This window comes from Austrofundulus limnaeus, unplaced genomic scaffold (assembly GCF_001266775.1).
Source record: "Austrofundulus limnaeus strain Quisiro unplaced genomic scaffold, Austrofundulus_limnaeus-1.0 Scaffold121, whole genome shotgun sequence".
Lineage (NCBI taxonomy): Eukaryota > Metazoa > Chordata > Actinopteri > Cyprinodontiformes > Rivulidae > Austrofundulus > Austrofundulus limnaeus.
The window spans coordinates 530,212-541,836 of record NW_013952523.1 but is presented as its reverse complement, the minus strand read 5'-3'; the positions used below and the strand labels follow the sequence as shown (position 1 = coordinate 541,836).

Genomic DNA, 11,625 nt, shown 5'->3' with positions numbered 1-11,625 from the left:
GAGTATATGGTCAGGGTTAGGCTATAAAGTCTAAAAAACATGAATGGAAGTCAATGGAAGGTCCCCACAGGGTCAAGAAACAAACATGTGTGTGTGTGTGACTCATGTATGACGAATGACTCAGACACGCCGGCTGCTACCATGTTGGGCTCGTTGTGTAAACTGCCGCTGGCATCCCCTCAGGGACACAAACCTGTCCAGTGTCTCCTAACACAAAACATCACCCCCTTCGTGACCAAAGGGACACGTGGAAACTGCAGCAGCAGGACCAGTGGGGGTTTCAGGAACCAGAGAGTGTGTTTGTGTGCTTTTCTGATCAGTCATGACCCAGATTGGACAGAAAGTACAGTGAAGAAACGTGACTGCAGAAACAAGTCGTTTCATTCAAAGTGTTAGTTTCAAATTAACTGTGCTGTCCTAGTAATACTGCAATATTAATAACATGCATTTTATTTTCAAGCAACTTTCAGAACATCGAACAATAAATAGTAACAAAAAAAAAATCAAACAACGTTGACATATTTCAGCAGATGTGTGTTTAACCACGACTATACAGCAAGAGTCTATGTTCTGATTATCTGCTGGGAGAGCCTTCCAGAGGTGAAGTGAGGAGCAGATGATTATCTCCCATAGCAGACAGGTGGGCAGCTGGAGGTGTGAGGTGGTTGGATGTAGCCAAATTGAGATTTGGGTAAGTGGTTATAATTTGGGTGGGTTCGGAGTCGGTTCAGTGTTTTTTGAGTTAAAACAATTTAAAAAACACATTTCAACCAATCAATCATCATCTTGGTTTATAGCAACGCCTCCTGACCTTTCTCCATCTCTGATTGGCTATTGTCTTCTGCCAGGGCATTGACAAAAGAACTAGTGATGCCCTAATTATGCTAGTTTTAGCAGCAGCAGGTGAAACTGTGGTAAACCAGGCAGGACAATGCCAAAGTGAGAAAATACAAGAAGAGTTACAGAACAGAGTGAAAGCGACAATAATCCATTGATTAGATGGTAAATGGACTGTACTTATATAGCACCTTTCTATCCATCCAGGACACTCAAAGCACTTCACACTACAGACATTCACCCATGCACACACACATTCACACACTGATGGTGGCAAACTACAATTGTAGCCACAGCTGCCCTGGGGCGCACTGACAGAGGCAAGGCTGCCATACACAGGCGCCACTGGACCCTCTGACCACCAGTAGGCATGGCGGGTGAGGTGTCTTGCCCAAGGACACAACGACTGAGTCGACTGGACGGGAATCGAACCGGCGACCTTCGGTTCCAGGTCGACTCTCCTAACCACTCTACCACAGCCGCCCCAGATGGATTGATTGGACAGGTTTTTGTGTTGTGATGGTTTGTAACAGGTTTTTGGGCTAAAAATCTCAACTATCTGGGAACACTGGTTAGTTCTTGCAGGACAAGAATAATGTGGTTATGACTGGTTATAATAATGACAGATGAAGTAAGGACTTGAGAGGGAAATCAAAGAGAAGAGATTTACAATGTTCATTGAGATGTTACCAAGGAGTAAACAAATATGGTAGCTGAACTTGGAGAGATGAGCAGTCATCATTTGTGTTACTCAGAACAAAAAGTAAACAAACCACATCACATTATTTATGTGAACTATGAAGTACAATGAAGAATAACACACTGGGGAGAACAGGAAGCAATGAACAAAATATTGAGGAAGCAGCTTCAGTTTTGGAAAAACTTGACGGCTGCTTCTGCACCTTTGAGGTAAACCTCAATTTTTGTTGAAGCAAATTTGATGGGAACACACAATTAATGAATAAGATGGAAGGGGTTTGGAGAAAATGTAGAGTTCGGTGTCATCTGCATAGCAATGAAAATTTATATTTAATTTGCAAAAAATATATAATAATAAGTCAGACTAACCTAACCAACTAACTAACCTAATCTTCCTAACAGAATCATTTGAAGGGCTCCTTACAATGAACAATACTAACTGATTTGCAGACAGTAAAAAGCCGTTTGTAGAGACAATCGCTCCTTTGCTTTTTCAAGGAAAGCAGGCAGAGGGGGAGGTTGGGTTCCACGTAACAAAAACATGCCCACATGACGTGATGATGTAATGTGTTCAAATTTGAACATCTCTATGAAATAAACAGATTGTCAACATCAGGATCCCCTCAAAGAGCCAATCATTCATCCCATCTCTAAAATATGTGTTCAACAAACGTGGCTCGAGGACAGAACCCTGAGGATCCTCAGGTATCACTGAAAATGGTTTAGATTTATACGTTTTGATCTGAATCTACTGGGGTTTGAATTCAAAAACTTTAAAGCGTTAACTATTTGACTGCGGACAACACAAACTTAAGTTCAACAGATTTAGTAGCATTTTCAAAAGAAAGGCAGAGCTTGAAAAGCCTTACAGCAGTCCTGAGCAACCTTGTTGGAAATCAGATAAGACATCTGTCTACTTCAGCCTGATTAGAAGTAGTAGTGATATAGTCCAATTAGAAAATCAGAAATCTACTTTCAGAAATAAATGCAAATCTTTCCATCTTGAAAGAGTGGTGACATAAACTGTATGAACTGATCATTCTCTCAGAACATATTCAAAATGTAAAAAAAATAAAAGAAAACCACTAATTACATTAATATATTTACATCCGGATCAGAACCATTTTTATTGTCCTTTGTCAAAAAGTGAGCTCAAATACACCGGCCGCTTGTGCAAACCTTGAAGCAGTGGTAATATACTGAAAAAAAAATTGTCCAACTTTCTGAACATTATTAAGTTCTCTCCACTTCTGAATAATTTAATATATTTTGCAGGCTCTTCCAGAGCTGATGAAAACATTCCTGTAGTTTCATCTGTCATCTGAACATTTCAACTGAATGGACAACAGACTTAATCTGGGCGAAGATGGATTTTTGGCTGACGTTCGTTGCCCTGCCTGGGTCACGACGCACGGCACCATCTCATGACGAGACAGTTGGCTTCCTACCAACGTCCCGCAGACTGAGACGTGTGTCCACTCCCTGCTGCTCTGGCTTTCTCTCGTCCTTTTACTGCTTCTCCAACATCAGTGTCACGTCTCGGGCTTCTCACATTCTGATGGTTTCCAACTCAACTTTCTCACATTTCTGATCCGTGACTGTCTCTGCAGATATCATTCTTCTTTGGTGAGTTTTATCCTTGGCAACCCTCTGTCTCCGTCTCCTCTCGTTCTCGCAGAGACCCTGCAGCCAGGATGACGAGCTGTGCTGATGAGCAACAGAGCACTTCAAGTGTGCCATGAAGGAGAGGAAGCAAAAGCTGACCGATAGTTTATCGCAGCACGAGAAAACAAATCTTGTCAACTTTACTTTAAGATCATGACCTAAATAAAATCTATAATTAGTTTTTTCCACACATCTGTTAAATCACAGTGAACAGATTTACAGTCAGTGATTAAAGGCAGAGTGACTCAGTTCAGCTACTAATTCAGACAGTTTGTTGTAAATTTAATGATAAAATGGTGGTTTCAGCAACCTTTCACCTTCCATAATAGATCATTTGCTGGATGTGAAAAAGAATTATGTCTTTACAGATTTGATTTTCTACTTAGGCTAAAATGTTCATGAATAATTGCCTTTCCAACAAGAATGATTTCTACAAACTAAAATACAAGACATTTCGAGATGTAGGAGAATGCATTAATCATTACTGCCGTGACTGCACTGACTTCTTTTCCTTTTTTGGGTTTGGAAAATAATTTCATGTGGTAAACTATAAAGAGGAAATGGGTATTGTGGTAAGATGATGCACATTTAGAACTGTGGTTTCTGAAGCTGCTGTGGTGTAAAATTGGAGGAGAAATAAAGGATTAAAGATCTCCTTGAAGCAGTGCTCACCTGCCTCCTGTAAATGCCTGAATTTTAATGACATCGCGGCCATTTTGGTCAACCCCTTGAAAGTAATCATTCTCTCTCATGCATCGTCTTATAAGATGAGAATGTGTTGAGGATCGCATGATATCTGTAAAACGGACTGACTTGTGGACACTTTTGAGTAGGGGTCAGTTCAATCAGGTATGGCGGCCATCTTGAACTGGATTGACTGCAAACGTTTATCAGTTGTAGACTAACGTCCAATAACTACTTCCTGAAAATTGCATTACAATTCATCCAAAATGTATTTTTCCAACAAATCTCTAGGGTTCACTCCAACAGTTTAATGCTCAGAGTATGTTAGGTATCAATCCTAGCCAGAACCACGCTAAATTAAAGCTCAGTAGCTGTAAAATGTAATGATGTATAACATACATTTTTGTGTTTGATAAGATTTAGCTGTAGCAGCCATCTTAAATCAAGTTAGCTCCTGTAGGTTATCAGTTATAAATGGACATTCAATGATTATGTTCTGAATGGGTCATTAAAATTCATCCAGTGGGTCATGAAATATTTTGCTGACCAACAGACCATCAGATGTATCTTGCCTTTTGGCCGCAGGCAGTAAAAAACAAAGACAGTATGAAAAGGGGTAAATGGTGGACACCCCAGGAGGGAGGTCTTCATGCTGCCCTGGATGCCCTGGTATTCAGAGCCTTTTGTGTGGACTAAAGCTGTGCCTTATTGCTCCTAAACCATCCCATCATGTCACTCAGGAGGATTAAAGCGGCTAAAGCTCCCCCTTCATTTCACAATCAGCCGCTCAGGAATCACCGACTGACAGCAGAAAAAAAGATTTAAACTCTGCATGCATGTTAGTGACATTATACGTGAAATACTGCATGCAGACCGAGCAGAAAACCAAACTGGTGAAAAACAGAAACTGTGTTGGGACCAGAATCTCACCAACCACTCACCTTCCTATCATAGTGGAGTGCTGCTGCACAGCAGCCTCCAGGAGGCGCTCCAGGATGGTCCATTCTCCCATGGCTGGAGCTGGGAGGCATCCACTGGGTACAGGAACTCAAGCAGGACCCCTCAGTCAGCAGGTGAACGGGTGTTAAAGTGCTGCACTCCAAGTCTTAAAGTCCACTTGTTGTATTGCGATGAGGTAGTTGCTTCAGGAGGATCTCAGACTCTGAAGATGCTCAGTGACATCACGCTGGTCTCCACAGCTTCACGCTCCTTTCTGCAACCCTTAAGTGATTGGATTGTGTTGCTTCCTACACACACGTCGTAATGCACTTCCTCCTGGGAGTGTGTCTTCCCTCGCCTCCCTCCTCTGGTCTGCGTTTACCTCCTGAACAGCTGCTCTGCCATATGTTCTCTCACACACCTGGTCTAAAAGAGACCAGGCTCTCATCTACTCCTGGTGACTTTTAGGAAGCAGCCAGAGTTTGTGCAAACACACATCCATCAGCTGCACACTAACACTCCTCCTTTCCACACTCATTCTCTGACAGCATCTCGTAGTAACTCTGTCCAGGCTCAGGTCCACACGCTCAATTGAGCCGGAGGAGCCAGGGCTGTTTCTCTGCTCGTGCTTCTCTCCTCCATCCTCTTTATTCCTTCTTTTCACCCTTCTTCCCTCCTCCTCAGTCTTCTCTGTTGTTTCTCCCTGATATTTTCCAGAGACTCCTTCTGTTCCTCCCCCCTGTTGCTCCTTCCTGCTCTCCTGGCGTAGCTCAGGAGGAATGAAGCATGGTGCTCCTCCGCTTCGCTGTGAGACTTTCCTCCCTCTGTCTCTGTGTGTCTCTCAGCATGCTTTATGGGAGGCAGCTTTCCCTTTCTTCTCGTTCCTTCATCTTTATTCCCTCTCAGCCTCTCTCTCTCTCTGTTTGCCTTCACCTGCCTCCGTCTCCCTCTTTCTCTCAGAGCCAGTAGGCAGTCAGACCAAGCGTGTGTCTAGAGGATTAGCGAGGAATCATCTCTCCGCTCCTCCCCAACCCCTCTCACTCCCTCTAACTCACTCACTCTCCATCACCGTGCTTATCCCCCCCCTCCTCTTCCTCACTCTGCACATCCTCTTCATCTCTTTCTACTCAGACCACCACCAATACAAAAACATTTTGCATTTTACTCTCACCCAAAATTGTATTCTTTGTCTATCTTTATGCCATCCTCTGGTTTATTGCTGCTTACATACATAAACACATGCATTTGTTCTTCTATCCTCATGGGGACTTTGCTTTGACTTCCATTCATTTCTATAACCTAACCCTGACCCCTTACCCTAAATCTAACCACCGCAGTACAAACCTGACCCTAAGCCTAACCTAAAGTCAATGCACACTTTGGTCCTAAACCCAACCCCAGACCCACTAATGGCATTTCCCCCAATGGGGACCGGCTTTTGTCCCCATAATGGGTACTCAGAAGGTTGTGTATACCAGGAAAATGGTCAAAAATTGTTCCCAACATGAAAAAAAAAAGATGTACACACTTGGTTTTTCTATCCTCGTGGGGACTTTGCATTGACTTTCATTCATTTTCCAGTCACTCTATAGCCTAACCCTGACCCCTTACCCCAAACCTAACACCCCCAGTACACACCTGACACTAAATCTAGCCAAAACTCATTCACACCTTGGTCAAAAATCTAACAGCTCACCCAAAATCAGCATCTTTATCTGTGGGGACCCAGTTTTGTTCCCCATGAGGAGCATTGGGTTCCCACAAGTGTGTGTTTTTCTGGAAAATGGCCCCCATGATGTAGCAAATACACGTCCAAACACACACACTGAGGACTTTGTATTGACTTCCATTCATTTTTGTAACTGTATCAATGCCTAAACCAGAATTTTTTCCTAAAATTAACCATTACAGGTCTACAGTTAACCCTAACCTGAACTTAATTCACACCGTACCTCTAAAGCTGACTAGTAAAGAGCAGCAGAGCTGCAAACAAAGCGAGGACATTGAAGAGGTCCTCACTTTGATAGTAACTATGGAGCAAATGGTCCTCACTCTGTTGTCAAAACAATGACACGCACACACCGTGTCATTCAGACAGCGCTGGGAGAGGCAGAGATGTGCTGAGGCTATGCGAGGATACTGAGCCTACACAGGGGAGTGTGTGACAGAGTCATGATGAAATCATGAAGAAAACTGAATCAGTGGTAGTCATTAAAATTTGGAGCCGTTTGCTCAGAGGATGCTCCATATCACTCAGTCATGCACACATAACAAAAACTAAAAAATAAAAACTGTGCAACTAAACCAAAACAACATTATGCTTGACCAAATATGTAGGAACTATCAATTAGCCTCATGGGTGTAATGAGCCCAACAACTGGTCAGTAAATGTCAGGACGTACGTGAGAAGTCCACGGTCATGTTCTGAGGATGACTTGGGAAATTCACACCACTAGTGGAATTAACAATATAATTACAGGCAAATTACACAATTAAATTAGAGAGACAATGTTTTTTATTAACTGCAACGTGTGCAGCGGAGGACTAATGAAAGCAGTAGAACGAAATGCCTAAATCAGTTTTATACTGAAACGGTCATGTTTTCAGGGTTCCTGCACATTTCTGCTCCAGAGACCAATAAAAAACAGAGCTTAAAAAATTTCTAGTTGTCTCAAATAACTACTCTTACAAGGGTTCCAGTCTTCAAAACAAAATAATATACATTTTATAAAACTGTTCCAATTTATGGTAACAGAAACGTGCTTCGGGGCAACTCCTTTCTTCACCAAAGGCACAGCTAACATCAAACATGTATGAATCTGCAAACATTATCAAGAGGTTTTCAATCAGTACCTCAAAAACAAGAATACTGAAGGACAAATCCTTAAAAGTCAAGGATTTATGTAAACGATAAATGTCTTTAAAGAAACTCATTGCAAAACCAAAAATAAAACGTTTTATCCTGACCTGTATCAGATGAGCGTAGGAGTTTACTCCAGTAGTTTTCCAGATATATTGATATATAATCCACACGGCAGACAGGTGTGGGCCAGATCTGGCAATGACGGTACTGTTTTTTAAAATGAAAAGCCACAAATAGCCCAGTTGTGGTTTGGTTTATGAGGTGCTGGCCCATGCATGGACCACCTCTGGAAAACCATATCTAAACCACTAAAGGTGCCTTCATTCTTTGTGGTACTTAGGCCAAATGTTGTGTGTGGGCCAGAACTGGGCTAGACAAATTTTTGGTATGTTGGAATTCTGAAATGCGTGTTCTCACCTCAAATCTGCGTAAAACCATGAGGAAGTTCGAGTCACACGACTGACCTACATTAGCTTTAGACTGTAGGCAAACAAATACAGCAGAATGTGATGAGCAAACAAGCAAAAGACATTGGTTAAAACACAAATATTAAGAGAAACAGTAAAACTTACTCTAACCCCCAAACAACTTTTCCATTTCCTGTCGTTTCAGCTGTTTTCACAGCTAAACAAAAGCCTGTGTTAGCCGTTCATAAACTTTGCTTACATATGTTTAAGCTATGGACAAATGAACCATTCTTTTAAAAATGTGCTGATTTGGTTTCTTACTTCAGAGATTATTTACTGAGCAGTCTTAATGACATCACCATGAGTATCTTTAAACTATGAACATTAGGCAAATAGCGACTGAAAACATTAGCAAAGAGCTAATCTGGAGCAGAAAGCAACACTAAAACCGATGAACTTTGATGGATAGTTTTTAAAGACATCTTGTTCAACTAAAAATTCAACCAATATTGAAGATTTTGTAATATATTTCTTTTGCAAAACTGCTTTATTGCAAGAGTTTTATCCTACATTGAAAAGTTCAGATGTTTTTCTCCTTTTACCTGAATTTACCTGCTGCACAATGCTTTTTGTGTCCACGTGTCTCTGCTTGTGCCAAACTACAGGTTAGGAGGTGAAAGACGCCTAAAGTCTGATCATTTCTAGCTTTTAACATCTCAGACTGAACACTGACAATCAGACATATTTTACTCAGCGACGTCTCTATTCCGAGTCTTTTTAATAATTTCCTCAGTCACTCCTCGGCTCCTCAGACCCAAGGAGTAATAATCTAATCTGTAATGAGTGACTGCACTCACGTAATCCCTCCTGCCCCCATGTCAAGACAATCTGGACGCAGTGTGCCTCACACGTGAGGAGAGGAGGGCAGAGACGAGGAAATAAACACAGAAGACTTGGCTGTAATCCGTCTCTGTCACAGCAAGACACCAAGAAGTTTCTCTACCCTTGTAGGGTGATGGTGCAGTCAACAGATTAAACTCCATCTATTGGTTGGCTGTCAATTTAGTACAGACTACAGTATCCACACTGCACCCTAAACTTTCTGCAAATATTGATGTTTGCAATCAATATTTAGTCTGAAGATGTACAGAACTGAATGATAAAACATTATGAGTGACAGATTGTATTTGTTTACAAAAACACAAAATTTACATTTCTTACATAATTGTTGCCATTATGGCCTTTTGTCTATAAAAGAAAAGTGCTAACAGGAAAACACTTTTTTTAAAATGGCTTATAAGAAGACATTTATCCATCTTCAGGATTTATTTCTGTTCTGGTGTCTTTCCTAGCCACCATGTTTTTAGTTTATGGGAGCAAGATTTTAGTTTATTAAAGCAAGTTTTTTGTGGACGGAAGCATGTTTTTTGTGTACGGGAGCATGTTTCTTTGTGTACGGGAGCATGTTTCTTTGTGTAAGGGAGCATGTTTTTAGTGTACGGGAGCATGTTTTTAGTGTACGGGAGCATGTTTTTGGTGTACAGGAACATGTTTTTAATGTACGGGAGCATGTTTTTGGTGTACAGGAACATGTTTTTAGTGTACGGGAGCATGTTTTTTGTGTACGGGAGCATGTTTTTTGTGTACGGGAACATGTTTTTAATGTACGGGAACATGTTTATGGTGTACKGGAACGTTTATGGTGTACGGAGCATGTTTTTGGTGTACGGGAACATGTTTTTGGTGTACTGGAACGTTTATGGTGTACGGAGCATGTTTTTGGTGTACGGGAGCATGTTTTTGGTGTATGGGACCATGTTTTTGGTGTACAGGAACATGTTTATGGTGTACGGGAACATGTTTATGGTGTACAGGAACATGTTTATGGTGTACGGGAACATGTTTATGGTGTACGAGAACTGTTTTTGGTGTACGGGAACAAGTTTTTGGTGTACGGGAGCATGTTTATGGTGTACGAGAACTGTTTTTGGTGTAGGGGACCATGTTTTTGGTGTACGGGAACATGTTTATGGTGTACGGGAACATGTTTATGGTGCATGGAAGCATGTTTTTTTTGTGTGGGGGAGCATCTTTTTAATGCATGGGAGCATGTTTTTGGGAGCATCGTTTTAAGAGTATGGGAGCGTGGTTTTAGTCAATGGTAGCATGTTTTTTCCTTGATGGGAGCATGTTTTGGTGTATGGAAGTACGTTTTTAGTTCATGGGAGCATGTTTTTGGTGTATAAGAGCATGTTTTAGTGTAAAGAAGCATAGTATTTATACTTGACACTTAAATTGGTACAGTATCCTCCAAAAGAACATGTGGCAGTACACTTCATAACTTGTAGAAATATTGTCAAAGAGAACAAACGCTTGACAAACAAACTATTTGAATGGAGCTTGGTGGGCACAGCACACGTCAATTAAAAAACTGGGAGGTGCACAACCAGGCGCTGCGACACTGTGATGCTGGTATACAGGGTGGGGACGGTGTGATTGTGTGCCCTGCATCATGTTCAATGCATCAACTATAAAGCTAGTATACCGCAACTCTTCCACAACAACGAAGCGACTCAGAGATAATTTAAATCTGTTTCAACAGGTAAGATACTCATTACTCATAGCATTTCCACAAAACTCTACTTCAAAATGTCAGTAAAATCAACCTGAATTAGAGTTAGTTTAATGTTACAAAGAGCTGATGAGCTCTATGGTAAATCCTTTAAGTGGAAAAGAAGAGGACAAGGTTTATTAGGAGCAGACGGGAGCTTTGAGTCAACAGGTTAATTCATCAGCAGGTAATTTGTGTAAAAATGTTACTAAAGCCTCTGAAACCCGATCAGGTTCAGCAGGTAATTCACACTTTACTGAGTGACGGGAGATCAAGTGATTTACCCTGCTTCATGGCAGGGGGCGACTCCAAAGGTAAGATTAAATTTTTACACTGATTAATGGATAATAAGCTTTGTCCGAGCTCCAGACACTGAAGGCAATTATGGTTTTAGACCTGCAGGCTTAAGTGTCAGCCCATGTCCTAACACCCATCTCAGTTTAAATAATAAATTCAACTAAATCACTTTTTACATAGTTTTAATTAAGTGAAATATAAAATACCTAAATGTGTTGTTTCATTTCTGTATTTTTAGTTGTTTTTCTTTGGAACTGCAGAGGAAACACTGAAAAACTGGACATGATTAAAGAAATCAGCTGCAGTTTTGGCAAACAGCTTCTGGACTAAGCTGTGCTGTAATGCTGAACTAAACGTTCATTAGATTCTAGTTACCAGATTAAAATGCAAATGCTTTTAAAGTCTCTCAAAGAAACAAAAAGTGTGTGTGTGTGTGTGTGTGGTAACCTCAGAACCAATCTACTTACAGGTAAAATAAACCAGGTAAAACATGAATAAATGATGAAATGGATTAAAATACTCCACGAGGCTGCTGACCCTGTGCTGAACCTAAACCCAGACTCTGGACTCGTACTCAGACTGAAGTTCAGCTCCGACACAGAGACACTTTGATCATTTACACA

General features: G+C 41.2%; 1 protein-coding gene across 1 annotated transcript in view; it reads right to left on the bottom strand.

Annotated features, from left to right (window-relative positions):
* The window catches only part of gjd1b (gap junction protein delta 1b), a 55,179-nt gene extending 49,341 nt beyond the window's left edge, over nt 1-5,838 (bottom strand). Inside the window, exon 1 of the mRNA XM_014014992.1 lies at nt 4,827-5,838. Within this exon, the coding sequence (XP_013870446.1) occupies nt 4,827-4,897 (71 nt within the window). The 5' untranslated portion in view covers nt 4,898-5,838. The remainder of the gene's footprint in view (nt 1-4,826) is intronic.
* Between the last annotated feature and the right edge of the window lie 5,787 nt (nt 5,839-11,625).